Raw genomic sequence first — 22,627 nt, forward strand, 5'->3', positions numbered from 1 at the left:
AAGTTCTGTAAAGGTTATTTTGAAGTTCTGTTGTGATTTCAGTTTTTTGAAGAAACTGGCCAGTAATTATATAATAATAGAACTTGAATAGAACCTTCACAGAACTTGTAAATTAACTTTGAAATTTGATGAATTGTTCAAATTCCGTGAAACAACCCGTCCTAAATGTTTCTGAAATATTCGGTATTTTTGAATTGTGTTTTCTCGTTTGTGACCATTGCATTCAATGAAATTAGGTACCTACTACTTATGTTGTTCATTAATTTATGTATTTTATCTCGTGTTACAAAACCATATCAAAGTTTGATATCGTTTTGTAATTTCGACTCTGGCCTCGTACAATCATCATACATCGCATCGTTACGCGACAATAGGTAATTCAGTTATACGCGCAATCCTTGAATGCGAGCACGTTCAATACTCATATCGCGCAGAAGGTACCAGATTTCATTCATTACTATTACTGGTTATTATCTCACGGAAAACTGTACCATTTACCTAGAACACATTACCTAGTAATTAGTTATTGTTATTTGTTCGTCGCATAATTTTGATAGACTGTTTAGACGGAAATTCTGTGTTTTTTGCATAGTGAAAAAAACGCGTGTGCTACGTTTTTACACAGTAAATTTTTCGCATGAGAAAAGGTCGATTTCATGTTCCTTTGAAATAATTTGCACGCTTTTGTGTTCTCTCCGTCCTACAATATTAGTATCTTCAAGACCCTGGTGAAAGGCCACCATCCAAAATTGAAACGTTGCTTGACATGACACTAACCAGATTAGCCAAGTACTTCCCAACCTTCCTCGTCTCATCTCTTTAGCTCCCCACACCTCTTGAGTCTCACAACACACCCGAATTGGGGATGTCATATGTTATAGTCCCAGTCGTTTCGTGAAGTTGTGGTATTAACGTCTTAAATTATTTCTTTTTAAAAACCTCCACACAACAACCCTAAAGATGACAGTGAAATGTATGACGAGGTAAACCTCGGAGTCCTACAAATATTTGAACAAATCGATTTATGATTTTTGTTAGTTTTAGGACGGGTTGTTTCACAAAATGTGAAAAAAAAGTTTGAAAGCTTTGAATTTGAGAATTTTGTCACCCCAAGTGGTTTTGTGACTTAGCAGGGGTGCCCGGGTTCATGGGGTGAGGTTTGTCTAGGTCTTGGCGGTGGATGCTTTTGGCACATACTGCGTGACGGGCCGGATCTAAAGAGACTGGTTGAGGGAAACCTTTTGACTTTTCCAGTTGGACTCTCTCGACCCACCGCACCGTAGTGGGAGGGATGACCCATTGTCCCCCAGATTCCTATCCACCCCTCATACCTTTTCCTTCCCAAAACCCTCTACTCTCACCCCTCCTTCCTTTCCCTAAAAATTCACCCCACAAGGCATCCCTAAAGATGACATAGGCCCTGAGCGAACTTTTTTTCATAGAACCTGAGCCTCCTGTGTGGAGCTAGTGTAAAAAAGTTCTATTCGTTCTGTTAAATAATTATTTCATCATATGCCGGTGTAGTGAAGTCTTTGCCGAAATGAGTTTTTTTTAACTTACTAGGAGTAATATATTATAAATTGTATTTTTAATATTTTGTAATACAGGGTTTTCCAATAAGAGGTGTTATTTTGAAATTCAATCGTAAAAGATCAATGGTTTCGTTGCTTGTGTGGCACATAGCGCCGTCTTGTTGAAAGTAAACGTTGTCCAGATCAATACCATCCAATTCCTGCCATAAAAAAATCATTAATCATCGCTCGATAGCGCAATCCATTCACCGTAACTGTTTCTCCAGCCTCATTTTCGAAAAAGTAAGGTCCAATGACTCCGCCGGACCATAAACCGCACCAAACAGTCACACGTTGAGGATAGAGAGGCTTTTCAATAATAACTCTTGGGTTTTCCGAGCCCCAGATGCGACAATTTTGCTTGTTGACGAAGCCACCGAGGTGGAAATGGTCCTCATCACTCAAGATGATTTGAATTTAATTCACTCAAGTGAATTTTAATAATTTAAATGCGTTGTTGAAGCGTGTATCGTTCCATTTTTATTAATGGCGTAGTTTCTACTTGGCAAATGTCAAAAAATGACAGCTTCAAAAGTAACATCTACCGAAATAGCAAGCTATTCAAAATAACACTTCTTATTGGAAAACCTGTACATTATCACTGAATAAATTATAGTAACAGAACTTGAATGTTAATATTCATTTGAAACTTGATGAATTTTTCAAATTCTGTGAAACAAAACCCTATTTAGCTTTCTAGTAGAATGAGTCAGGATTCATTCCATAATTTATTAACTAATTATTTGTAATTTAACTAATGGTAGTATTCGAAAACATTGTTTTGATTATTATGGTACTGTATTTCTATCCTGCTCTTCGATTGTTCATCGTCGTTTTTCAAGATGGTTGATGAATGAGAACTTCAGTTTATTTCGAAACGTCTCCGGATCAAGTCGTGTGTTGTGAAATATAATTTACCTGACAAGTTTTAAATTCCTGTTTAAGTGTTCTGTGTAGTTTGTGAATGAATATTAATTGTGAGAAAATTATATATAAATCTTTATTGAGGAAGTGAGCAGCTAAACATAATTACAACAGTAAGTTTTATTAACTTTATATTTAGAATTCAAATGTAAATATTTTATTCAAATTAATTATATTAGTGCACAAAATAGATAAAACTGTGAGCTTTTACGTGTTCCAGAAGTGAGGTCAATTTTTCCTTACTTATAGTGAAATTGACCAAAAAAATCAAATTTTGAGATACACATTTTCTTGAACAGATGATCAATTTCACTGGTGTGTCTGGGGGCTAGGAGTCGAAATGTTTTGTGTAAATATCAAGTTTCTTTCAAATCGGTTATTACATTTCTGGGTATTATCGGTTCAGAGTGATTGTTTCATTCAAGGGTGGTAGGTACTATCAGTATTGCCCTGGTGAAACCAACACTCAGAATCAAAACGTTGCTTTAAATTTGAAATGGCTTTAGATCTTAATAGTCTGGAAACAGTCTTCAGCCTCCGTAGGGCTCTCGGCTAGCGATACGAAGGTCGCGGTTCAAATCCCGGCATGCGCAAGTAAAAATTTTATTTGACGGATTAGTGTTACAATTTACTAATTTAAAAACGTATATGGTTTGTGGCACGTTCCAGAGTGGAAGATATCATGTAAGACCATCATTCAGAATTTAAACGTTGCTTAAATGGTTTTATCCGTGTTTGGTGACCATATCTGAAAAGCCAGGTACTTCCTCTTCCCCACTATCTCCAGCCTCACACATACCCAATTGGGGATGCCATAGTCTCACTGGCTACAGACGGTTCGGAACAGTTGGGTCTCTTGTGCGATATTAAAAAATATTTACCAATGTTTCTTCAATATAACCAATATTCATCTTCTTCCGCTACCTGCAGCCTCATACATAATACACCCCATTTGATGATTAGATTGTTCCACTGGCTTCAGGCAGATAGTGTGCGGTAATCATAGAAAAAACAAACAAATAATATTATAAATTAATTAATTCGCGTGATACAAATATTTGATACGCGATGTAAACAAAGCTAATCAAGTCTAATGAATGCAATTTCTTTATTTATCTTTTCGTGGTAGGTAGCGGATATCTGAATTGACTAGTGTGTATTCAAATAAGTGTTATTTATGATTCGAACATTGATTGTTTGACTAATCGATGACTCAAAAAAATATTACTATCGTAGGTACTACCTTCGATTTATGGATTTTCAATGAGTACCTACTTTGCTATCCGAATAATCATGTAGCTGCGTATAAATAGGAGAAAAATGCGCGAACTGAACCTCGAATTATGGGAGAGGAACGAAGCAACCGCAAACCCCAGTTTTTTCTCCTGTTTATACGTAGCATAAGACTAGTTTTGCGAACAGTGGACCTATCGGCAAAAGGTATGTTTTTTTTTTAAATTTTCTAATTTACAAAATCAAAACCAAAATTTCCTCTGAAATATAATATTTTATATAAAAATATATGGAATTATTCAATTTGACCAAAGAAACGGCATTACTACATAAATGGCATTTTTTTCTAACTTTCACAAGGGTCGTCTTTTGCCGGGACGATGCTGAGAGTATTTACAACTGTGAAATTTGTCACAAATATTCTTGTTAAAATAACAATTGACTATAAATGATGCAACTATATTATTACTAGCTGTACCCCGCCACGCGTTGCTGTGTCTCAGTCTTTCTGTACTGATAGAGAAACGATAGCGAGTGTTGCCTTTACGTCATGACACATAAAAGCATTTTTTACCTGTCACAGGTGTCATATATATATAATGTAGGTATATAAAAACACACGCATAATCGAATGCAACGTTTCGACAAAATTTCAAACCAATCGGTGAAGGACATTTAACAAACGAACAGTAACATTTTTATTTATATAGATTACCTACCATAAAATCAATCTGTTCGGAGCTATTTGAGAACGATTTCAAGCTGCTGGTTGAGGGGAAGATATATGAAAAATGAGAATACCTACTTAAATTTTTTTTCTGACACCTTTACCCATCGAATACCCAAAAAATCCTCAGCTATTGTAATTGCATTAACAATACTAAAATAAAATTTATCATTATAATACACCGCTTTGCATAGCAATTTCACTCAAACTAGATTTGGCTTCAATGGGATTTTTACACGTGGTGGACATCGCTTTAATGATAGTACCTAAGCAAAACCAATCAGTTGATTACTTGTATATCTCAGGTGTACAAAATCGCACTTAGAGAATCACTGAAGATCGGAATGTTGAACTTCTAGCTGTAAAATAAATGATTTAATCTTGACACGAGTCTCAGTTCTACAATAATAACTCATACCGATGGGATATGCCCATCTTAAAACCACGAACCAGGTATGAACCGAAAGTACCTGGCTGTCTGCCTGTCGGGAACATGTTTGACATGAACGCAGGTGCATACGTAGTGTAATACAGACAGTAGATATGTCTAAAGATACCTACGGATGTACATCGCACTCATACTAATGTTTGTCGATTTCTCGCGCTGGAATTTCAATGAGGTGAAGGTACTGAACTTGACAGTACCTGCCTCTTTGATTATATTAGCTTTTTACTTCGTATTTTCTCTTCACTACCCGGCTACGCTCGAGATTTCTGTTTAAAAATACAAACGAGTAAGCCCCCAGTACAAGTCCATCCATAAAGATTAAATCGATAATGTTGGTAACTTTTAATCGTTGCCAAGCTCGGAGCACGTCTGCAGATTAAGTGTTGTAGATGTGATTGGTCTTGTTTTATTTTTTTACAGTTCTATAGATATTTCAAAGCTCTATAGCTCATGATATAAATTACTGGTACATCCGTTTTTCCTCCCCTCAACTTTGCATACACAAGGTGTCCGGCGGATAAAGTGCACTAACTTCGGGAGGCGATTATACCTTTTTCAAAATTCCGACCTTTTAAGGTAATTTTCAGGTAAATGAGTTTAATTATTTGTATGGAAAAAAATCAATTGTCTTTTTTACTTCTACCGTCATTTAGAATCACTTACTGAAGTTTGCCCACTTTACCTCGAACACCCTTTATAAAATAAGTAAATTATGTGTCAAGAAATGGCAACATCAATTTTGTTAAGGCGATGCCATACGTAGTAATGCAAAATCATGTGTTTTTGATTTGAAAATTTGGTCGCCTAGAAATGGATCAGATGCTTTAATTAAATACTGCGAGTAGAATACATCTTGGCCTTTGAAATAATCGAGTATTTTTTAGATAAGTCTTTTTATAAGCCTAGAAAAAAATAAATGTAAAGGCCTATGAAAACTCCTTTAAAGCTCAAAATCTCCTACTTACTAACCCATTTTCGGTTATGATTTTATTGTATAATGTGGCAAATTAAGTTATTTATAAAATGATCGAAAAAAAACATATATTTATGCCTGAACATCCACATAATAAAATAAAAGACACTTTTTGGCCATGTTTTTTTCTTGCATAAATGAAAACAGGCGGATGGCGGGAATTTAAACCTTTCGCCATCTATGTAAGGGTTGTTATTGATAGCGACTCAATTTAAAATATTACACGACGTAGTGCATCGCCTTAAATACATAAATGAAACTAGACTGACACGAGCGGAACACCCGTTCTCTGTTTATGTTGACTTCCTGGAAAAAACTGCAACTTTTTTTTAAAAAAAAAAAACAGCGTCCCTACAACGCCTTACCATTATATTTTTCCTCGAATCATTCGTCATTCGGTTCATTGTTTTATCCTTTTAGAAATCGGTTATTCATTCGAATGTATCGATTTCGAAAACGAAATCTATATTTAAAATCAATTTGACCTGATCTGTGAAATGATAGCTCTGACTAGATGGGTGAAAGTCATACATAGTATATTACGACCAATGAGCCATAAAATACAAAGATCCAGGTACATTCTTTCGTAGGTCATTTCCTTAATCTTCAACCCTAATTATTATCCAAGAAAAGCAATTAGGATAGTCTGGCTAACTTTCAAACACATGCTGAGTCAACGTTAATAGTAGTAGTTGTTTGTTAATTATGACTGGTCGGCGTCATGTAGAAAGGTACGAAGAACTTAAATGATGAACTGTTAATGATCTTAAATTCAATTTATTTCCGTGGCATAGCGGTAAGCTCCCTGGCTCTGGGCCCAGGGATCGCTAATTTTAATGGAAATGGAAAACTTAGTATTGACATTGAGTAAAAAATGTTAGTGAAATGGAATTTTTTATAATGTCGTTGATGAAATGGGTTTCAGTAATCCTTTATCAGATCTTCCGCTACGGGTAAATTTTGACTTGTCTTGGCGCTCAGTTTATTTTGGTAAAATTGGCAGTGGATTCGTTAGTTGGTTCTACATATTTTTCAATAAATTTCCTCGGCTCTGTTTCTGCAGCTGAGAGCTCCGTTGCAACCTCTGTTTCAGTAATATGTTTCGTTACAACGGAGATATCAGCGGTACGCCTTTTTAATGTTATGCTTGAACTCTATGAATTTTTAGATTTATATATGTAAAACGGACTGGATCTGTTTTAAATATGAATATAAAAATAATAATATTACCGAACCGGTTAATTGCTGATTGTATGAAGAGTTCCTTTCGGTACAAAGCCAAGCATTTATCGTGATACTATAGTGATTGCACTAGACTAGACAGTAGCCACTAAAGGTCAGTGGCAAGAACACTGAGTTGACAAGTGGAGGCTTCTTATCATAGCTCTAACGATTACATAAGTACTACTAACGAAGTACATAATAGAACACTCAGCTTTCTCTCGAACTTAATGTTCGCTCAAGTATTTGAGTATCAAAGATATGCCAATAATGCCCTTTTCGTATTGGAAGTTAACATCTCAGGCTAATTTGTTCGGTTCTGCGAACATACAGCTATTACCCGTAGAATCAATTTGTTCGCTTTTTGGAACAGCTCATATGATGTCATAGAAATCGTTGTGTCACCCTTAATGTCATGGTTAGAAATATGATTTAAACGGTGTTAGAAAGAGAAAACATCACGCTTTATATTCAAATCTAGAAGTTAACCACAGAGTAATTAAAATGAATACTTCTACGAAACCAAAGATACCGACCGCAATTTGTGAAAAATTTATGAAACTTGGTGAATTTTTTAAATTAATTATTTTATATGAAACGACAAAAAAGTGAGGTGGCAATAATGTGTATAATACATTTGTATGTTGATTTCTTTTTTCGTTATCAGTAAGTTAAGTTCAGTGTAAGGTGAGCCATTTTTAAACTTTGTTTGATTTCAAAATTTTAATATTTCAAAAAATTTTATATATATTTTTAATAATAAAATTTTAAAGCGTATTTCATCTCCTTGCAAAAACCGTTTTTAGTTTTGGAATACTAACCAACTAACTAACCATCACGCCGTTTCCCCGCAGGGGTAGGCAGAGAGGACGGACCGCAAACAACTAGATCTTGGCACGTGTAGAAATATCCCTTTTATTAGGATTTTATTGAGAAGCGGAATTACATACTTTTTTGTCTTTCTGACAGCATCTTTAAGGAATATAACGTTCAATATGCCAGAGGCCTGAATGGTTAAAAAAAACCCGGCGATACTTTTTAAGGTCCGTCATTGGCTAAAAAAATATGCTGGGAGTCTTTACTTCAAATATGAACAATGCAAACACTATTCCTTCTTCAGAATAAAAAACATACAATTTTCATGGTATGTTTGTTATTTTCGTGAATACGTATGTTTCTTGTTCATATCAAAACGAACTTGAGATGACCTCTTTATCTTTAGTTTCCGTGCACTTTGAGGTGCATTCACCACGGCGACGATTCAATAAAAGTATTAATTTCTGCCAAACTTTTGTTATATTTTTTGTGGTGGCATTCAAACACAGCAGTAGCGGTGGGAATCTAAAGATACCAAGTTTTGAATTTAGTTTTAATATAATATTTGCAGCGTGAGAGATTACTGAACTGTCTCGTAATAAGCATTGTGTAAATTTATTTATTTTCTGCATCATTATTGACTATTAATACATCATGTTTTATCTAAAATTCTCACAGATACATAGACATTTCCGTGTTTATTTCAGCGATGTGTTCATGGAGGTAAAACTTCATAATAATTATCACGCATTTCCGATTGAATGGTTTTACAACTCGTTTCCCGCCATATTCAATGAACCTTGACTCGGCAAACTGTGATGGCGGCTTTTTTACGTCTCGAATATTTTTTTCACAACAATTTACAAAATTTCGGTAACACATCGAACACACGTCAAATTTTTAGTTAAAACGTTTTGCTTTTCCAACGAGTTGAAAAGGGACCTAGGTAAAAGGGCCTGCATATTTTCAAATGATATGTAATATTACTAAAATGATAGTTTCAGAATCTGATAGTATTATTATCTTAACCTTTTCGTCCCGGAGAGAAAAAAATCACATAAGATCCGAAGGGGGGTCACTAGAGACCCCAATTTGTTTTGCTTATTAAAGGATGTTAATGGCATAATATTGTGTAATTTGTTTTAGTAATAATTAGGGGGGAGTATATTCGAAGTGTTTCAGAAGTCATTATCAAAATATTTTCATAAATAAAGTCGTAGTTAATATTCTAATGAATTTAGATAATAATGCGCCTTTTTCCATACAAAACAGGGAAGGCGGGCCGATAACGAGCATAACTCCTCGATTCTGAATCTCGACTGGCGATTGGCGATTACAGCGTAGCTAGTGTGTTGCACAGGGTGGTCCGTAAATGATGGATCTATTTATAAATACATATTTTTAAGTTTTAAAAACCTACCACTACTAAACTAGGTACGGATGTTATTTCGAATATTATGGAATATTTAGATGTTAGTGAAGGTTATAATTCCTAATTTATGATATTATGTAGTATATTTACATTTAGGGTCAAATCGTAGTGTTTGCCTTACCATAAATAATGGGTTCGTTTGTATGTCGAGGGGTTCGAAATACAACGAATTTTTCGAATATAGTGAAAAAAAATGTATTTTTAGAACTTAAACGTGGAGTAAATTATATTTTACTGTAACCTCAGATATTCCTGTTTTTGATTTTTCTATATAAAACACCACAACAGTTCCAACTGCTCCTATCCAATCCTCTGGAACCAGTGAGACTATGGCATTCCCAAATGGGGTATGTTGGAGTGGCGGCTCGGAACTTTTAGGTGTACTAGAGTTTTTTTTAATTTTTTTTATAGTGAATACCTCACAAGAGTCCCAACTGCTCCCGTCTGGAGCCAGTGAGACTATGGCATCCCCAATTGGGGGATGTTGTGAGGCTGAAGGTAAGTGGGGAAGGGAAAGAGGAAGGTGGGGAAGTACCTGGCTATTCAGATCTAGTCACTAAACACGGCTAAAGCCATTTGGAGCAACGTTTCAATTCTGAATGGTGGTCTTACACCAGGGCGATACTTTTTTTTATTTATTTTTTATAGTGAATACCTCACAAGAGTCCCAACTGCTCCCGTCTGGAGCCAGTGAGACTATGGCATCCCCAATTGGGGGATGTTGTGAGGCTGAAGGTAAGTGGGGAAGGGAAAGAGGAAGGTGAGGAAGTACCTGGCTATTCAGATCTAGTCACTAAACACGGCTAAAGCCATTTGGAGCAACGTTTCAATTCTGAATGGTAGTCTTACACCAGGGCGATACTGATAGTATCTTCCACGGAACGTGCCGCAAATAGACTATATATTATTTTAATTAATTAATTGTGAAATAACACAAATCAATCAAATAAAATTTGAAAGAGTGATAATATTACAATTAATAGTAGACCCAAAAGTCACGAGCCGTTACTGGTATTTTGTAAGGCTAAAGGTAGTGGGGAGGGGAAGAAGATGGAGAAGAGGAAGTTGGGGAAATAGCTGGCTATTCAGTACTGGTCACCAAACAAGGTCAAAGTTATTTCAAGCAACAACCTAAATGAATTCTAGTCAGTAAATTGTGAAATATCACAAAGATTAAAATTTACTTGCGCACACCGGGATTTGAACCCGCGACCTCCGGTTTACTAGTCTAGAGCCTTACCCTTCGACAACGGATGCTGTAATATTTATGAAAGAAAAAAATATATAATATCAAGTTGCAGGGCGGTAGATGCTTTCAGTATCGCCCTAGTGAAAGACCACCATGTAGAATCCAAACGTTGCTTGAAATGACTTAAGCCTATATGGTAACTAGATGTGAATATGCATGTACTTCCACCTTTGTCTTACCCATATCCTCCCCCTTGCCATCCCCACTATCTTCAGCCTCACAAAATACTCCAATTGGGGATGCCATAGTTCCACTAGATAGGACTGTTGGGGCTCTTGTGCGGCTTTCACACAAATTAATTAAAACCATAGAATTTTATGATCTAATTTAAAACATTGGTAAATATGCCGTAAGAAACTGCAATAAATACATGCCGACTGATTACATAAATTCTAATATTAAAAGTACAGAATAAATATTTTACAATCCTGAAATAGATATTAATTTATAAACACCATTTCATAAGTAGGTGTGAATGAACTACTTACCAGTCTGAAGATGCCCATAGCAGGGCGAAACTAGTCCGGTTTTGCAGAGAATTATTTACCACGAAAATTAAGAGAATTAGCAACTATAACCCAATATAAAATTTAACAGACGTTTGCGATAGACTTTTTAACCATATAGTACTCTGTTTTTATTCAAGTTCCTTCAAATTACTTAAAAATGTATACAAAATATGTGTCTCTTTCTGACCGATTTCTTTTCCATGTGAGAAACAGAGACAGATATAATTTTAATGTTGTCTCTAAACATGAAACATTTACCGGATGCAAGCTAGACAGGCCGATCTTTGTCCGGCAAGTGAACATTTTAGCATCGCAAAAGGAAATTCCAGTAGTGCAGTGTACGCGACCGGGAGTTAGCCCTTTCCATAAAATGCAACTTTTACGGTTCAGTTCGTAGCTCGCTGGATCGTTCTCGGTGGTGAGCGGATAGTGGGGATGGGGACGGGGGAATTTTAGCCGATGCTACGAAGCTGAGGTGCGGGGCAGGGGACAGGAATTTTGCCGGAATTTTGTACAAATTATTTAATATCTAAGAAACTAGAAATAAAATATATATTTTTTAAATGCAGATCGATAACCAAATAGTTTTTTTAGGATTAACTAAATTACAGAGTATGTGGTGTAAAAAACAACTTAGATATAGCATAAAACTCTCGTTAGTGTAAGTGTGTTCCCCCCGTCCGGTACGGGAGTGTTAATGACTGTATAGTTTAGGATTGCTGTAAACCGATGTGGCGTCCTCTGCTATTTTTCAAAAAATGCCGTTGAAGTTTTCAAACCTCGGTAGTTAGTGGCCTTTTTATCTGCTGGTATGTATATATTTTTATAGATCTGTGACATCGGCAACGCTTTTCGATTGACAAATAACGGGCAAATCATTGTAAGGCGAAGCTTAATGCTAAATCACTATTTTGTTTAATATTTATAACGAAATGATGTACATTATGAATACCAAAAAATATGCTTTAGATAAATTGAAGGTTTTCCTATCGTTTCGCTTGAGTAGAATACAAATAAAAAATAAATTAGTCAATAAAAAATACAAATACTACAATTTTTTTTTCAATAGAAATGTATGAATGCGTAAAGGAAACCAGTTTTAAAAAATAAAGTTTATGCTAAGATTATCTGTGACCGTTGATTAACTTTTTTGCTTTCTTATAAAATTATTTACAAAATAAATAAACAATTTTTGTGCTTGAAATCGAACGTTTCTAGACTCCGTTTGTCAAGTGATTTTAATGCCTATTACCTACAATATAATGTATACCAAGAATATACACATTATTGGCTTGTAGCTTCCTCTTGACACGTTTGTATTTGTGCACACCAATCATAGATCTTTGTATGATCTTTGACTCCGATAGTACCGAAAGAAAAAAAATTAAACCCCCCCCCCGCAGTTCCCTCTTTCCCACCAATGCCCAAATATACTGGGTGCGTAGCGACGTATGTCAATTTCGTTTAAATTTAGATTCGATAATGTTATTTTTTTATATATTTTTTATTTATTTTAAACTTGATTACTTTTCAATCTCCACTCAGTTCTACGATTCCTTATTAAAATTTTGTAATTTGAAGAAATCTTTTTTTCGTAATATGGGAAAAATAACATTATGTTACGCCACTGATAACTAAGTAGGTTGCTGGCTTCATTATCTATTCACGATCCAGATAGAAATCATCGGTTCACCAGGTTTGAAGGGCTGGGCTTTGGTGTAAAAGTGTAAAGTCACCTACCGAGCCACGCCCATTATTTAGTTTGAATTACGAAAATAAAACATACCACTAGTCGTACATATAAATTCATTATTCTTTTTTTTTTGTTAAAATTTAGAATTCGCTCAAAGAACGAATCAACCTGTTCTATATCTACTTACAGCTTTACGTTACGATTTATTTTTATTTTTTTCGAATTACGAAATTGCACCTGTCTGCTTCGATTTACGAATAATTGAGAATTTGCAATATTGAAATTCGTAATACATTTTGTTGTTCTACTTGTTTTATAACTACTTGCCGTTAAACATTAAGAATTCTTATTCGAATTTATTAAAGTGCATCATTCAAATCCAAGATATTTATTGTATTTGTATAGTTTACAGCCCGCTTCTATTTACAAACACAGGTAAAGTACGAGTGGTTCCCACATTATCAAAAATAATGTTATTGTATCGAAAAATATAACTGATAGCTGTGTTTACACAAAACCATTGAAAAAATAACCGGATTCAAAAGAAGTATTAGAAGATATGGATTATGGACACGGGAAGGAAGAATATAGATAAAATGTTGCAACTTAACAAAGATTAACGTTATATTATGTTTTTATTCTGTATGTTTTACCACTATACATTTTTCTTGTATAATGTTATATTTTTCTTCGATTATTTCGCTGTATAATTTACATCTTGTATATTTTGAATGTTTACCAAAATTACTTAACGTACTTATAAAACTTGACCAAATTTACAATTTATAATTCACACAAATCACCAAGTACAATGTGACCTTAGAACGGGGTGCCCCAGTAAGGTCATATTCTTTTCAACAAATGTAAAAAAAACATTACAAATATATTTTCGAATTACGAAACTTCGACATTCAAATTAGTTTTTCCTTCTATTTCAACATGTGTATCCCACCCCAACGTTTAACAAATAAATAAAGTGTGCACATTTCATACGAATAATTGTAGGTATTTTTCGAATTACGAAATTGCGACATTCAAATTCGTGATGCATTTTTTTTTAAATTTCGAATAATGTTTCTATTTCGACGTGTTTTATGCCTACTTGCCATTATAATTTAAGACAACTTGTTCGAATTACGAAACTCCCGACATTCAAATAACGTATAATACATTTTTTAGAGTTTAAAATCATCTGCTTATACAGGGTGTCCGGAAACTCGTAGTACAAGCGGGAAACTGGTGAATCTACATCACATTTGGAGTCGGTTTTGTAGTATTTTTTTTTTTTGATTTGAGCTTTCGTTATCGAGTAAATCGAGTTTGAAGTTGATTTTTATTTTTTTATTTTTTTTTAAAATCAAATTCTTATAAATTATTACTGAAGATCAAAGTACCCAACTAATTAAAACTATTTGAAAGTAAAACAAATGAAGAAACTCGGATTTGAAGCATTATTTTGAAATCACCCTTCATTTAACCCGGTGTAATCATAAAATATTTCCGCTCTGCAGGGTTAAAACATCTGTTGTTCAACCCTAAACACCAGAAAAAACTTTAACCCTAAAATAGCCGAAAAATATTTTTTTTGGTTTTTTTTTTTTTTTGAAAATGCTCAAATCAAAAAACTTTATGTTTTTTTGGGTTCCCCATGTGGTGTAGATTCTCCAGTTTCCCGCTTGTACTACGAGTTTCCGGACACCGTGTATTAATGTTTTACTTGTAATAAAAACTTGTTCAGCCTTATCAGCCAGTTGATATTAACGACACGCGTAATCTATGCAATATCACGCAGCATTTCCGTAGGTGTAACCAGAAAATGTGCTGTACAAATTATTATGCAAATAATATTATTACCAGAACCCACCTGATCTCAGCAAGAATAGGCAGAACGGATAGAATGACACAAATTTTACTTTCTGTACCTATACATTCATAGCATCATAATACCTATGAATAATAATAATAATATTTCGATGATTTAATAATAATAATAATAATATGATTTAATAATAATAATTGTTGTTCTTGTATTGTTTTGTATTTATTTTACTTATATAATGCACTTACATAGTGTTGATTGACTAGCTGATCATTTGTGGAAAAGTGAGTGGAAGGGTTAAGTTTTTCCTTTGGGGAAGACTTAACCCGGACAACTAAATCGGAAGTTTAAAAAAAAAAAATAATTGGATAATTTGTATAGCGCCGTTTTTGTGAAAAATCACCTCAAGGGCGCTGTACAATTTATTTCCTATGATCTACATTTGTTATTTAGACCAACTGTGCCAGCACGAGGTTCGTCATCCGTTCAGGCATGTGTCTGCCGCCAATATAGCGCTGACATGTATCTGCTGCCAATAAAGAGCGCTGACACAACATCCTCACATAGACAACAAACCTTGGCAGCACCGCTGTGACGCTCGACGAAGACAGAAGATGGAGACTCTGCTGCAAGAGTCCTAGGTAGCGAAGGAACTGTACCAGCTGCTGCAGGGAGAGAGACTACCCCGTCCACCAACTGTGCCAGCACGAGGCTCGTCATCCGTTCAGGCATGTGTCCGCCGCTAATATAGCGCTGACATGTGTCTGCTGCCAATAAAGAGCGCCGACACAATATCCTCACATAGATAACAGACCTTGGCAGCACCGCTGTGCAAAATCACCTCATCCTAGTTTACCTTAGTCTCTCCAGTCACCTCCCAGCCTTTCATGCCACCTAGTGCATCCTCTCGACCCTTTCAGACTCCTTCCTGGCTCCAATACATTCTTTCTATTGTCGTGATCCGACGATTTCACACCTCTGTCTCAGACCCTTAGGGCTCGCTTATCGCAGGCTATCATAAGCAAAATCTTGAACCAAAGTCAAAGTGAAGTTTATGAGTGTCATCTGTAACAAAATACATAAACAAAAACAGAAAATAAAAACAAAGACAAAAACTTTAAACAAAATATGGCTTATCTGTCCTCCATGCAGACATCCTCGGTTGAAAAGGTCCCGTAATTCCCAACACCACTTGACACTTGAGTCAGGTATAAAATCTTCGACTGCATTGAGAAATCTTCGTTCTAGCTTCACTTTTAAAAATTAATCGGTTTAAAATGCTATAATAATTGCAAATTCCGGCTAAACGGTAGAAGTTACGCACATTTCGTGAAATAAGAAGGTAAGCACTATATAAAACACGGATGCTGAACAATTTTCAGCGATCTCTTAGCAAGGGAAACCTTCTGAAAGGATCAAACAAACCGGAGCGGTTAAAACACGTCCGCAACGAAGAACGGAACTGTAGTGAAAAAAAAAAAAAAAAAAAAAAAAAAAAGATTTATATCGCGCCGTTTTCGTAATCTATCGATCTTCTATAATATCTTCTAATACAGGGCTTCCCAAACTTTTTTCAACTGTGACGCCCTTGGGAAGTTGCCATATTTTTGCGACGCCCCCCCCCCCCCCAGAAACTCCAAATAGTTGTCAGAAAAACTCCAAATAGTATCTAAATTTTTTATTAGAAAATAAAGAACACAACATAAAAACAAAAATGGAAGCAAACAAAAAAGATAAGAAAGCAAAACCCTTAACCCTGCAGTGCAATCTACAGTTTTATTCCGAAACTTATGAAAATTTGGATACTTGGCCTTCAAAGCAAGGAGGATACTGTCTACATGAATTACGAAAAACTCTGCGTGAAGCCCGGGCAACGCCGGGGAATTTACCTAGTATATATATTTATATGAAGAAGAATGTCTGTGACGGGCGGGTGGCATTTATTTGATTTTTAAACAGTTTTATTCCGAGATTAATGAAATTTTACACACTTGATCTTCAAACAATAAGAAGGTCACTGTCTATATTAGATTTAGGAAAACTCTGCGTAAAAATCGGACAACGCCGGGACTTCAGCTAGTATAAATAAAACAATCGAAAATATCATGGGTTTAAAACCAGTTAATTTCAGTTGTTTGAAATCCCTTTAGCTATGTTTTGTTACCTGATTTGTGAGTAGCCAGATAATTTTCAACTGTTCTCTTCCTCTCCCAAACTTGACTCTTCCTCACAATTATACAAGTGGGGTGCCATTATCACCCCACTGCCTGTAGGCTGTTGCTGCAGGCCGGGCAATGTGGTTATCACATGTAATATTATTTAAATACGCGTCAATATATTATAATGATGTATATGAAAGTGAGGAAATATTTAAATACGCGTTTCAGTATATTATTATTATGTACAAGTGAGGAAATATTTATTTGCCGTTTTTCTCGTTTGAGATCATCGATTATTTCCTAACACCGGTATTTTTTAATATTTGATCAAGTGCATTCAGAATAATTAATTTTATTGATCTGCGATTTTTCCCAATGTCAAATATCGCATTTGTAAAATTTCAAGTAAGTTTGCCATATTTTTTGTGCAAAAATTATTCTAAATATTTTATATGCGCTCTAGTTCTGGATGTAGGTCAATTAAGATATTTCATTTTTAGCTTGTTTACGTAGATTTTTTTCTCTGAATTTTGATATCTTCTTACTGACATGAAACATTTATTTTTATTTATTATTATACTACAAGAGTCATTGTTGCACAGAAACCATCAGGCTATTACACTGCCAGTGAAGAATGTTAAGTGGCGAAATTATTCGGGGTCCTGGTTGTTCTCACGTGGTGACTGAACATACCTAAAGCCATTTCAATCAAAGTTTAAACTATTCTGACCGTTGTTAGCGTGATTTCAACAGTGTCCAAATACATTATCGTTCAATCTATATTATTTATAGTTTTATTAATAGTTTCAACCAGTGGCGGCTCGTGACTTTTAGGGTGTGATAGAGTGCTAAGTTTGACAAATTCGACATTATTGGTGTTGTATAGTCAAAAAAATTCCAAAATTCTAGATTTCCTGAAATTCTTCAAACAAAAAACCAAATTTTCGAAAAAAAATAAAAATTATTTTCGGATACAACAACATCAATAATGCCATTTTTGTAATATTATCACTCTAGTACACCCAAAAGTCACGAATCGCCACCGGTTTTAACACTCTTTTACATAGTAAACTGCAGAAAATTAATTATGAAACATGGATGGGATAGTGGCTCAAAATAGTTGCAATTACAGAAGTTGTGTAAATTCTGTCATGCCAGAGTTGACCATTCAAAATGTACTTTATTTTATAATAAAATGAATAATTAAATCATGAATCCAATGTCAGCCTTATCTTCCAAGTAGAGGTAAAGTAATCTGATATGTCAGCAGCTTTATGTAAATTAATATGTTTTCCAAGGACATTCTCCATTGCATTGAGAGTTGATTGTTTAGTATACAAATAATACTTTATACTCAAAACACGAGAAACTAACTGATTATACAACAAAATATATATTTCATGTTCTAATTTTTTTTTGTTTTCTAAATTTTTTGTAATGTAAAAATAAGAATTAATATAATTTTTCTATCTTTTCAGATCAAATCATGAGTCAGAAAAACCTGCGTGTTACGGTGGAAGCACTGCCGAAAGTACAAGAAGTAAGTTCTTAATATTAATTTTTTCTATGGTGTCTAGCATGGTCATATCAAGAACTAGCTGATGTGTACCTGGAGTTGCTAAGGGTTATTCTTAGAAATAGACATATACCATACCGGACTTTTCTATATTTATATTTTATATTATATTGTATTTTATTTTGATATATCTCATAAGGTTTATCCAGCGTTAGCAATGTAAATGCCCAAAATATTTCTTTTATGACATTGATTTTTCTCTAGTTTCTATAAATATGATATGCAAGTTTTATATATGTAAACCTTCCGGAAGAAATGACCTAAATAAAAGTATAAACCCATTATCAAAATCCGTTGAGTAGTTTAGAAGAACTATGCGCACAAACAGACAGACGCGGATAGCCACTTCGTTTTATACTATTTAGAGACCAAGCAGAATAAGACTAACTAAGTTTTCGTTGTTAAGTTATCGATATTGTTAGCACTGCTTAAAAAAAATAGTTCAGCACTTAGTTCCTTTGTAGTTAATTTCTAGATTTGAATATAAATATGCCATTTATTTTATTTCCTTTATTTTTTCCCAATTTATATATTTCACATTACAAGTTTTATAATAATAGGAAAGGGAACCCACTAAGGCGCAGCCTGTGCGTGGGTAATATAAGTTAATACATTAGATTTTTGTACCTAAAAATGTATAACAGTAAAAATAAAAATAAAAACAGTAAGCATAATAAAGAAAAACGGTAGGATTATAATTAAAGTTAGTCTAAAAAATTGTGCAAGAGGTGCATATATTAAAAATAAATCAAAGTAAAAATAAAGATTGTAAAATAATATATATGAATTAAAAGAACACAAAATAAAATAATAATAACTATACAGAAACAAAATAGAAAAAAGTAAAAATTAAATGAATAATGCTTCAACATTTGCATTGTACAGCTATATAGTTGTGGTATTTTTTTTCTAACACCGTTTAGATCATATTTCTCACCATGACAGTAAGGGAGATGCAATGATTTCTGTGGGACCACATGAGTTATTCCCAAAAGCGAAAATATTTTGCCTGAATGGTCAAAACTAAGTATAACATAGAGTTTCATATGTTCAGCATTCCTTTATTGGTCTTCATTATTCTTTCTTGGTACCTGTATTATTATATTACAAAATAATTAGTATAAACTCTCTTCTGTATTATGTTGCTGCTCTTATTTCACTATCTTCTGTTATTTTATCTCCATACAAATGAGTCTCAGAGATGCAAAACCCGCTGAAAATTTCTTTCACCGTAGGCAATTTATCCCACAATTCTGAATCTTTTGACCGTACTAGAGTCTGCAACAAAATATACAACATCAATAAATAATCAAACAAAAAATTTATATCACATTCCTGTTTCTCGATTGAAAGCAAATAACGAAACGCATAAGAAAGAATAACCACAACGAATGAGTGTAAATGAATGAAATGGCTACAAATAACATTCTTCATTGCTAAATGGAACGGAACCCATTACAAAGAAATATCCATTCAAATATGTGTACGGGTGAAACAGCTATATTATTATGAACGCCCCTCGTTTCTGTATGCGTGCTTCTTGACACCACTTGCGTGCTTAAGCGTCCCACTGACAAGCGAGCATGTCCGTGGTAAGGATGACGTCACAGGCGAGTGACGAGCATTGGATGTCCGCCAGATAAATTAGTATACGTTGTGCTCAAACTGCTCACCGCGGACATGCTCGCCTATCAGTGGACAGCTTTCCCCCTACTTCGGGAAACAAATAATACTAAAATAATAATAATAAACTTGTGAATAATTGTATTTACTGAAATAATAATAACATTTTGAACACGCACGTGCTCGCCCGTCAGTGGACTGCTTCTGTTCTTCCATAATTATTTTTTTGATAGAAAACAATACATAGTTTACGGGCAGGTCGCTTCTAAACCATACCTCACAAGTTATGGGGTCCCTCAAGGGTCTAATTTAGGACCTCTATTGTTTTCTAGGTTTATTAATGACATGTTTATAAAATTTATTATTCAATATTAAACTGTATACCGGAATAAACACAAAAGAGGACACCATTCGAAATCAACGGCATAGTAGAGTGAGTGGAGTAATCGAAATAAACTTTACTTTAACAGAGGAAAGTGTGCAATTATGTGCTTCCCAATGGCAAAGCATACTCTATACTTTAACTATGAAATGTCTGGTACCTCGTTTATATGTTTATATATTATAGCAGTTTATATATTTCTTTAACGTAGGATTTAGGAATCACTTTTGATACGCCCCTTACTTTTTACTCTCTAATCGATTCGGTGTGCAACACTGCCATGTGAATGCTAGGTTTTGTAATCTGCAAGACAAAATCTTTTTCTAATACGGCAGTCGTATATATGCTTTATTTTACTCTGGTTCGTAGCATTCTCGAGAGTGGCTCTGTAATTTGGGGACCCAACAATGCCACATACACTCAAATAATATAGAAAAGGTGCAAAAATAGTTTATGCAATACCTTTACATGTGAAAGTTTGGGTACTACCCCTTTTATGTCACTCTGATTTCTCGCTGGAATGCTCGGACTAGATTGTCTAGACGTTAGGAGAAAAATTGCAATGGTGGTAGTAACACATAAGCTGCTCAACGGACACATTTGCAATCTGGATGTTCTGGAGCGTATTACGTTTTATGTCCCCGATAACTTCACCAGAACTAGGCAGCACAGGTTTTTATTTTTCCAAGAGGCAGAACCAACCTACCAATATTCATGCCTCTGGGGAGAATGACTACGCTCTTAAACCAACTTCCTTCAGATATAGACATGTTTCAGTAAAACCTCAATGAATTCATGATTAGATAGAATAGGTGTTTCTTATTTTACACGATGATGCATCGCAATTGATTTAATAAATTTATAAGGGGGATTAACATACTCATAGGTATACTCCTAAACACAAGCAGCTGCTTTATTAGGAGAGTGATTAAAAAAAAAAAAGAAAAAAAAAAAAAAAAAAAAAAAAAAAATTGTAAATGTTTGTGAAATGTTATTGGAATCACTGTTTTTCACAAATAAATTCTATTTTCCAGGAGAAGATGGAGAACCCAACCAAAGAAGTATCAAAGAAGCGCTCCGCAAAAGAGGACAAGAAAGCTGCCGCTGCGGCTAAAGACACCCCGATCGAGTCCACCAGCACTGCTACCAATGGTGTTGCACCACCTGCCAAGGTATGCCAAATATCTAGTTCAATTTGGACGCTCCCTGCGTTCGTCTCCAGGACTTCTGCCTTCGGTTGTAAGGCGAGCTGCTTTTCTTGAAGTTCTACGTTTCTTTGCGCAGGGATACGTACACAGAGAGAAGTTGTTATTAAAAACAGTTGTGTCTTAATAGATTGATTTATTGCATTTTAATTCAGATAAATTTGCAATGATTCGAGTTGTTAGCTCAGAGGCTTTAAGGTGTCGAAAGAAATTTAATTTTGTAAAAGGTAAGGATACAAGAATATGACAGTGATTTGCATATTTTAACCCAATCCCGTTGTTTTGACATAAAAACCCATAGACAAAACGTAGCATAAACATACAATACATAGAAAAGATGAAAGGAAAGGTGACACACAGACGTGAATCTAATAATTTAATTAAAGTTAATTTTGAAATGATAAATAAGAAAACATCAAATGAAATATAAAATCAGACAACACAATTAACTTACAACCTGAATGGTAGATGAAGTACTTGATTCGGGATGGCGTGTTCAAGTAAACTTTATTTGATTAATTTGTTATTCTACTATTTATTAATTTAAAATAATGTATGTATAGTACATTCCAGAGTGGAAGACACTCAGTATCGTCCTGGTATAAGACCACCATTCAGAATTGAAAAATTGCTTGAAATGGCTTTAGCCGTGTTTGTTGACTAGATCTGAATAGCAAGGTACTTCCCACCTTCCTTTTCTCACCTCCTTTCCCTCCCTTCTAACTTCAGCCTTACAACATACCCTCATTAGGGATGCCATAGTCTCACTGGCTCCATACAGTTGGGAATATTTGGGACTCTGATGGGGTATTCACATAAATAAAAGGTTAGAATAATATATGATTGTGTATGAATGTGAATGAATAGGGAGATTGTGCCAAGACAAAGCTATGTGACGGTCTATCCTCTTTGCCTATCCCTGCTTGAAATGGCTTTAACCATGTTTGGTGACCAAATCTGAACCGAGTTTAGACAGCCAGGAACTAATATTACAAAACCTTCCCCTTCTCTCCTTCCCTTCATTCATTTCCATTATGCACCATGGAGTGACGAAATACAATTATATT

General features: G+C 34.7%; 1 protein-coding gene across 1 annotated transcript in view; it reads left to right on the forward strand.

Annotated features, from left to right (window-relative positions):
• The first annotated feature begins 377 nt into the window (after positions 1-377).
• Positions 378-22,627, forward strand: part of LOC149411483 (uncharacterized) — a 32,933-nt gene continuing 10,683 nt past the window's right edge. The window contains exons 1-3 of the mRNA XM_089646685.1: positions 378-437; positions 18,253-18,314; positions 21,390-21,527. Coding sequence (XP_089502811.1) covers positions 18,261-18,314; positions 21,390-21,527 — 192 coding nt within the window. The 5' untranslated portion in view covers positions 378-437; positions 18,253-18,260. The remainder of the gene's footprint in view (positions 438-18,252; positions 18,315-21,389; positions 21,528-22,627) is intronic.

Source organism: Hesperophylax consimilis, chromosome 25 (genome assembly GCF_061612785.1).
Source record: "Hesperophylax consimilis isolate HC1 chromosome 25, BYU_Hcon_1.0, whole genome shotgun sequence".
NCBI lineage: Eukaryota > Metazoa > Arthropoda > Insecta > Trichoptera > Limnephilidae > Hesperophylax > Hesperophylax consimilis.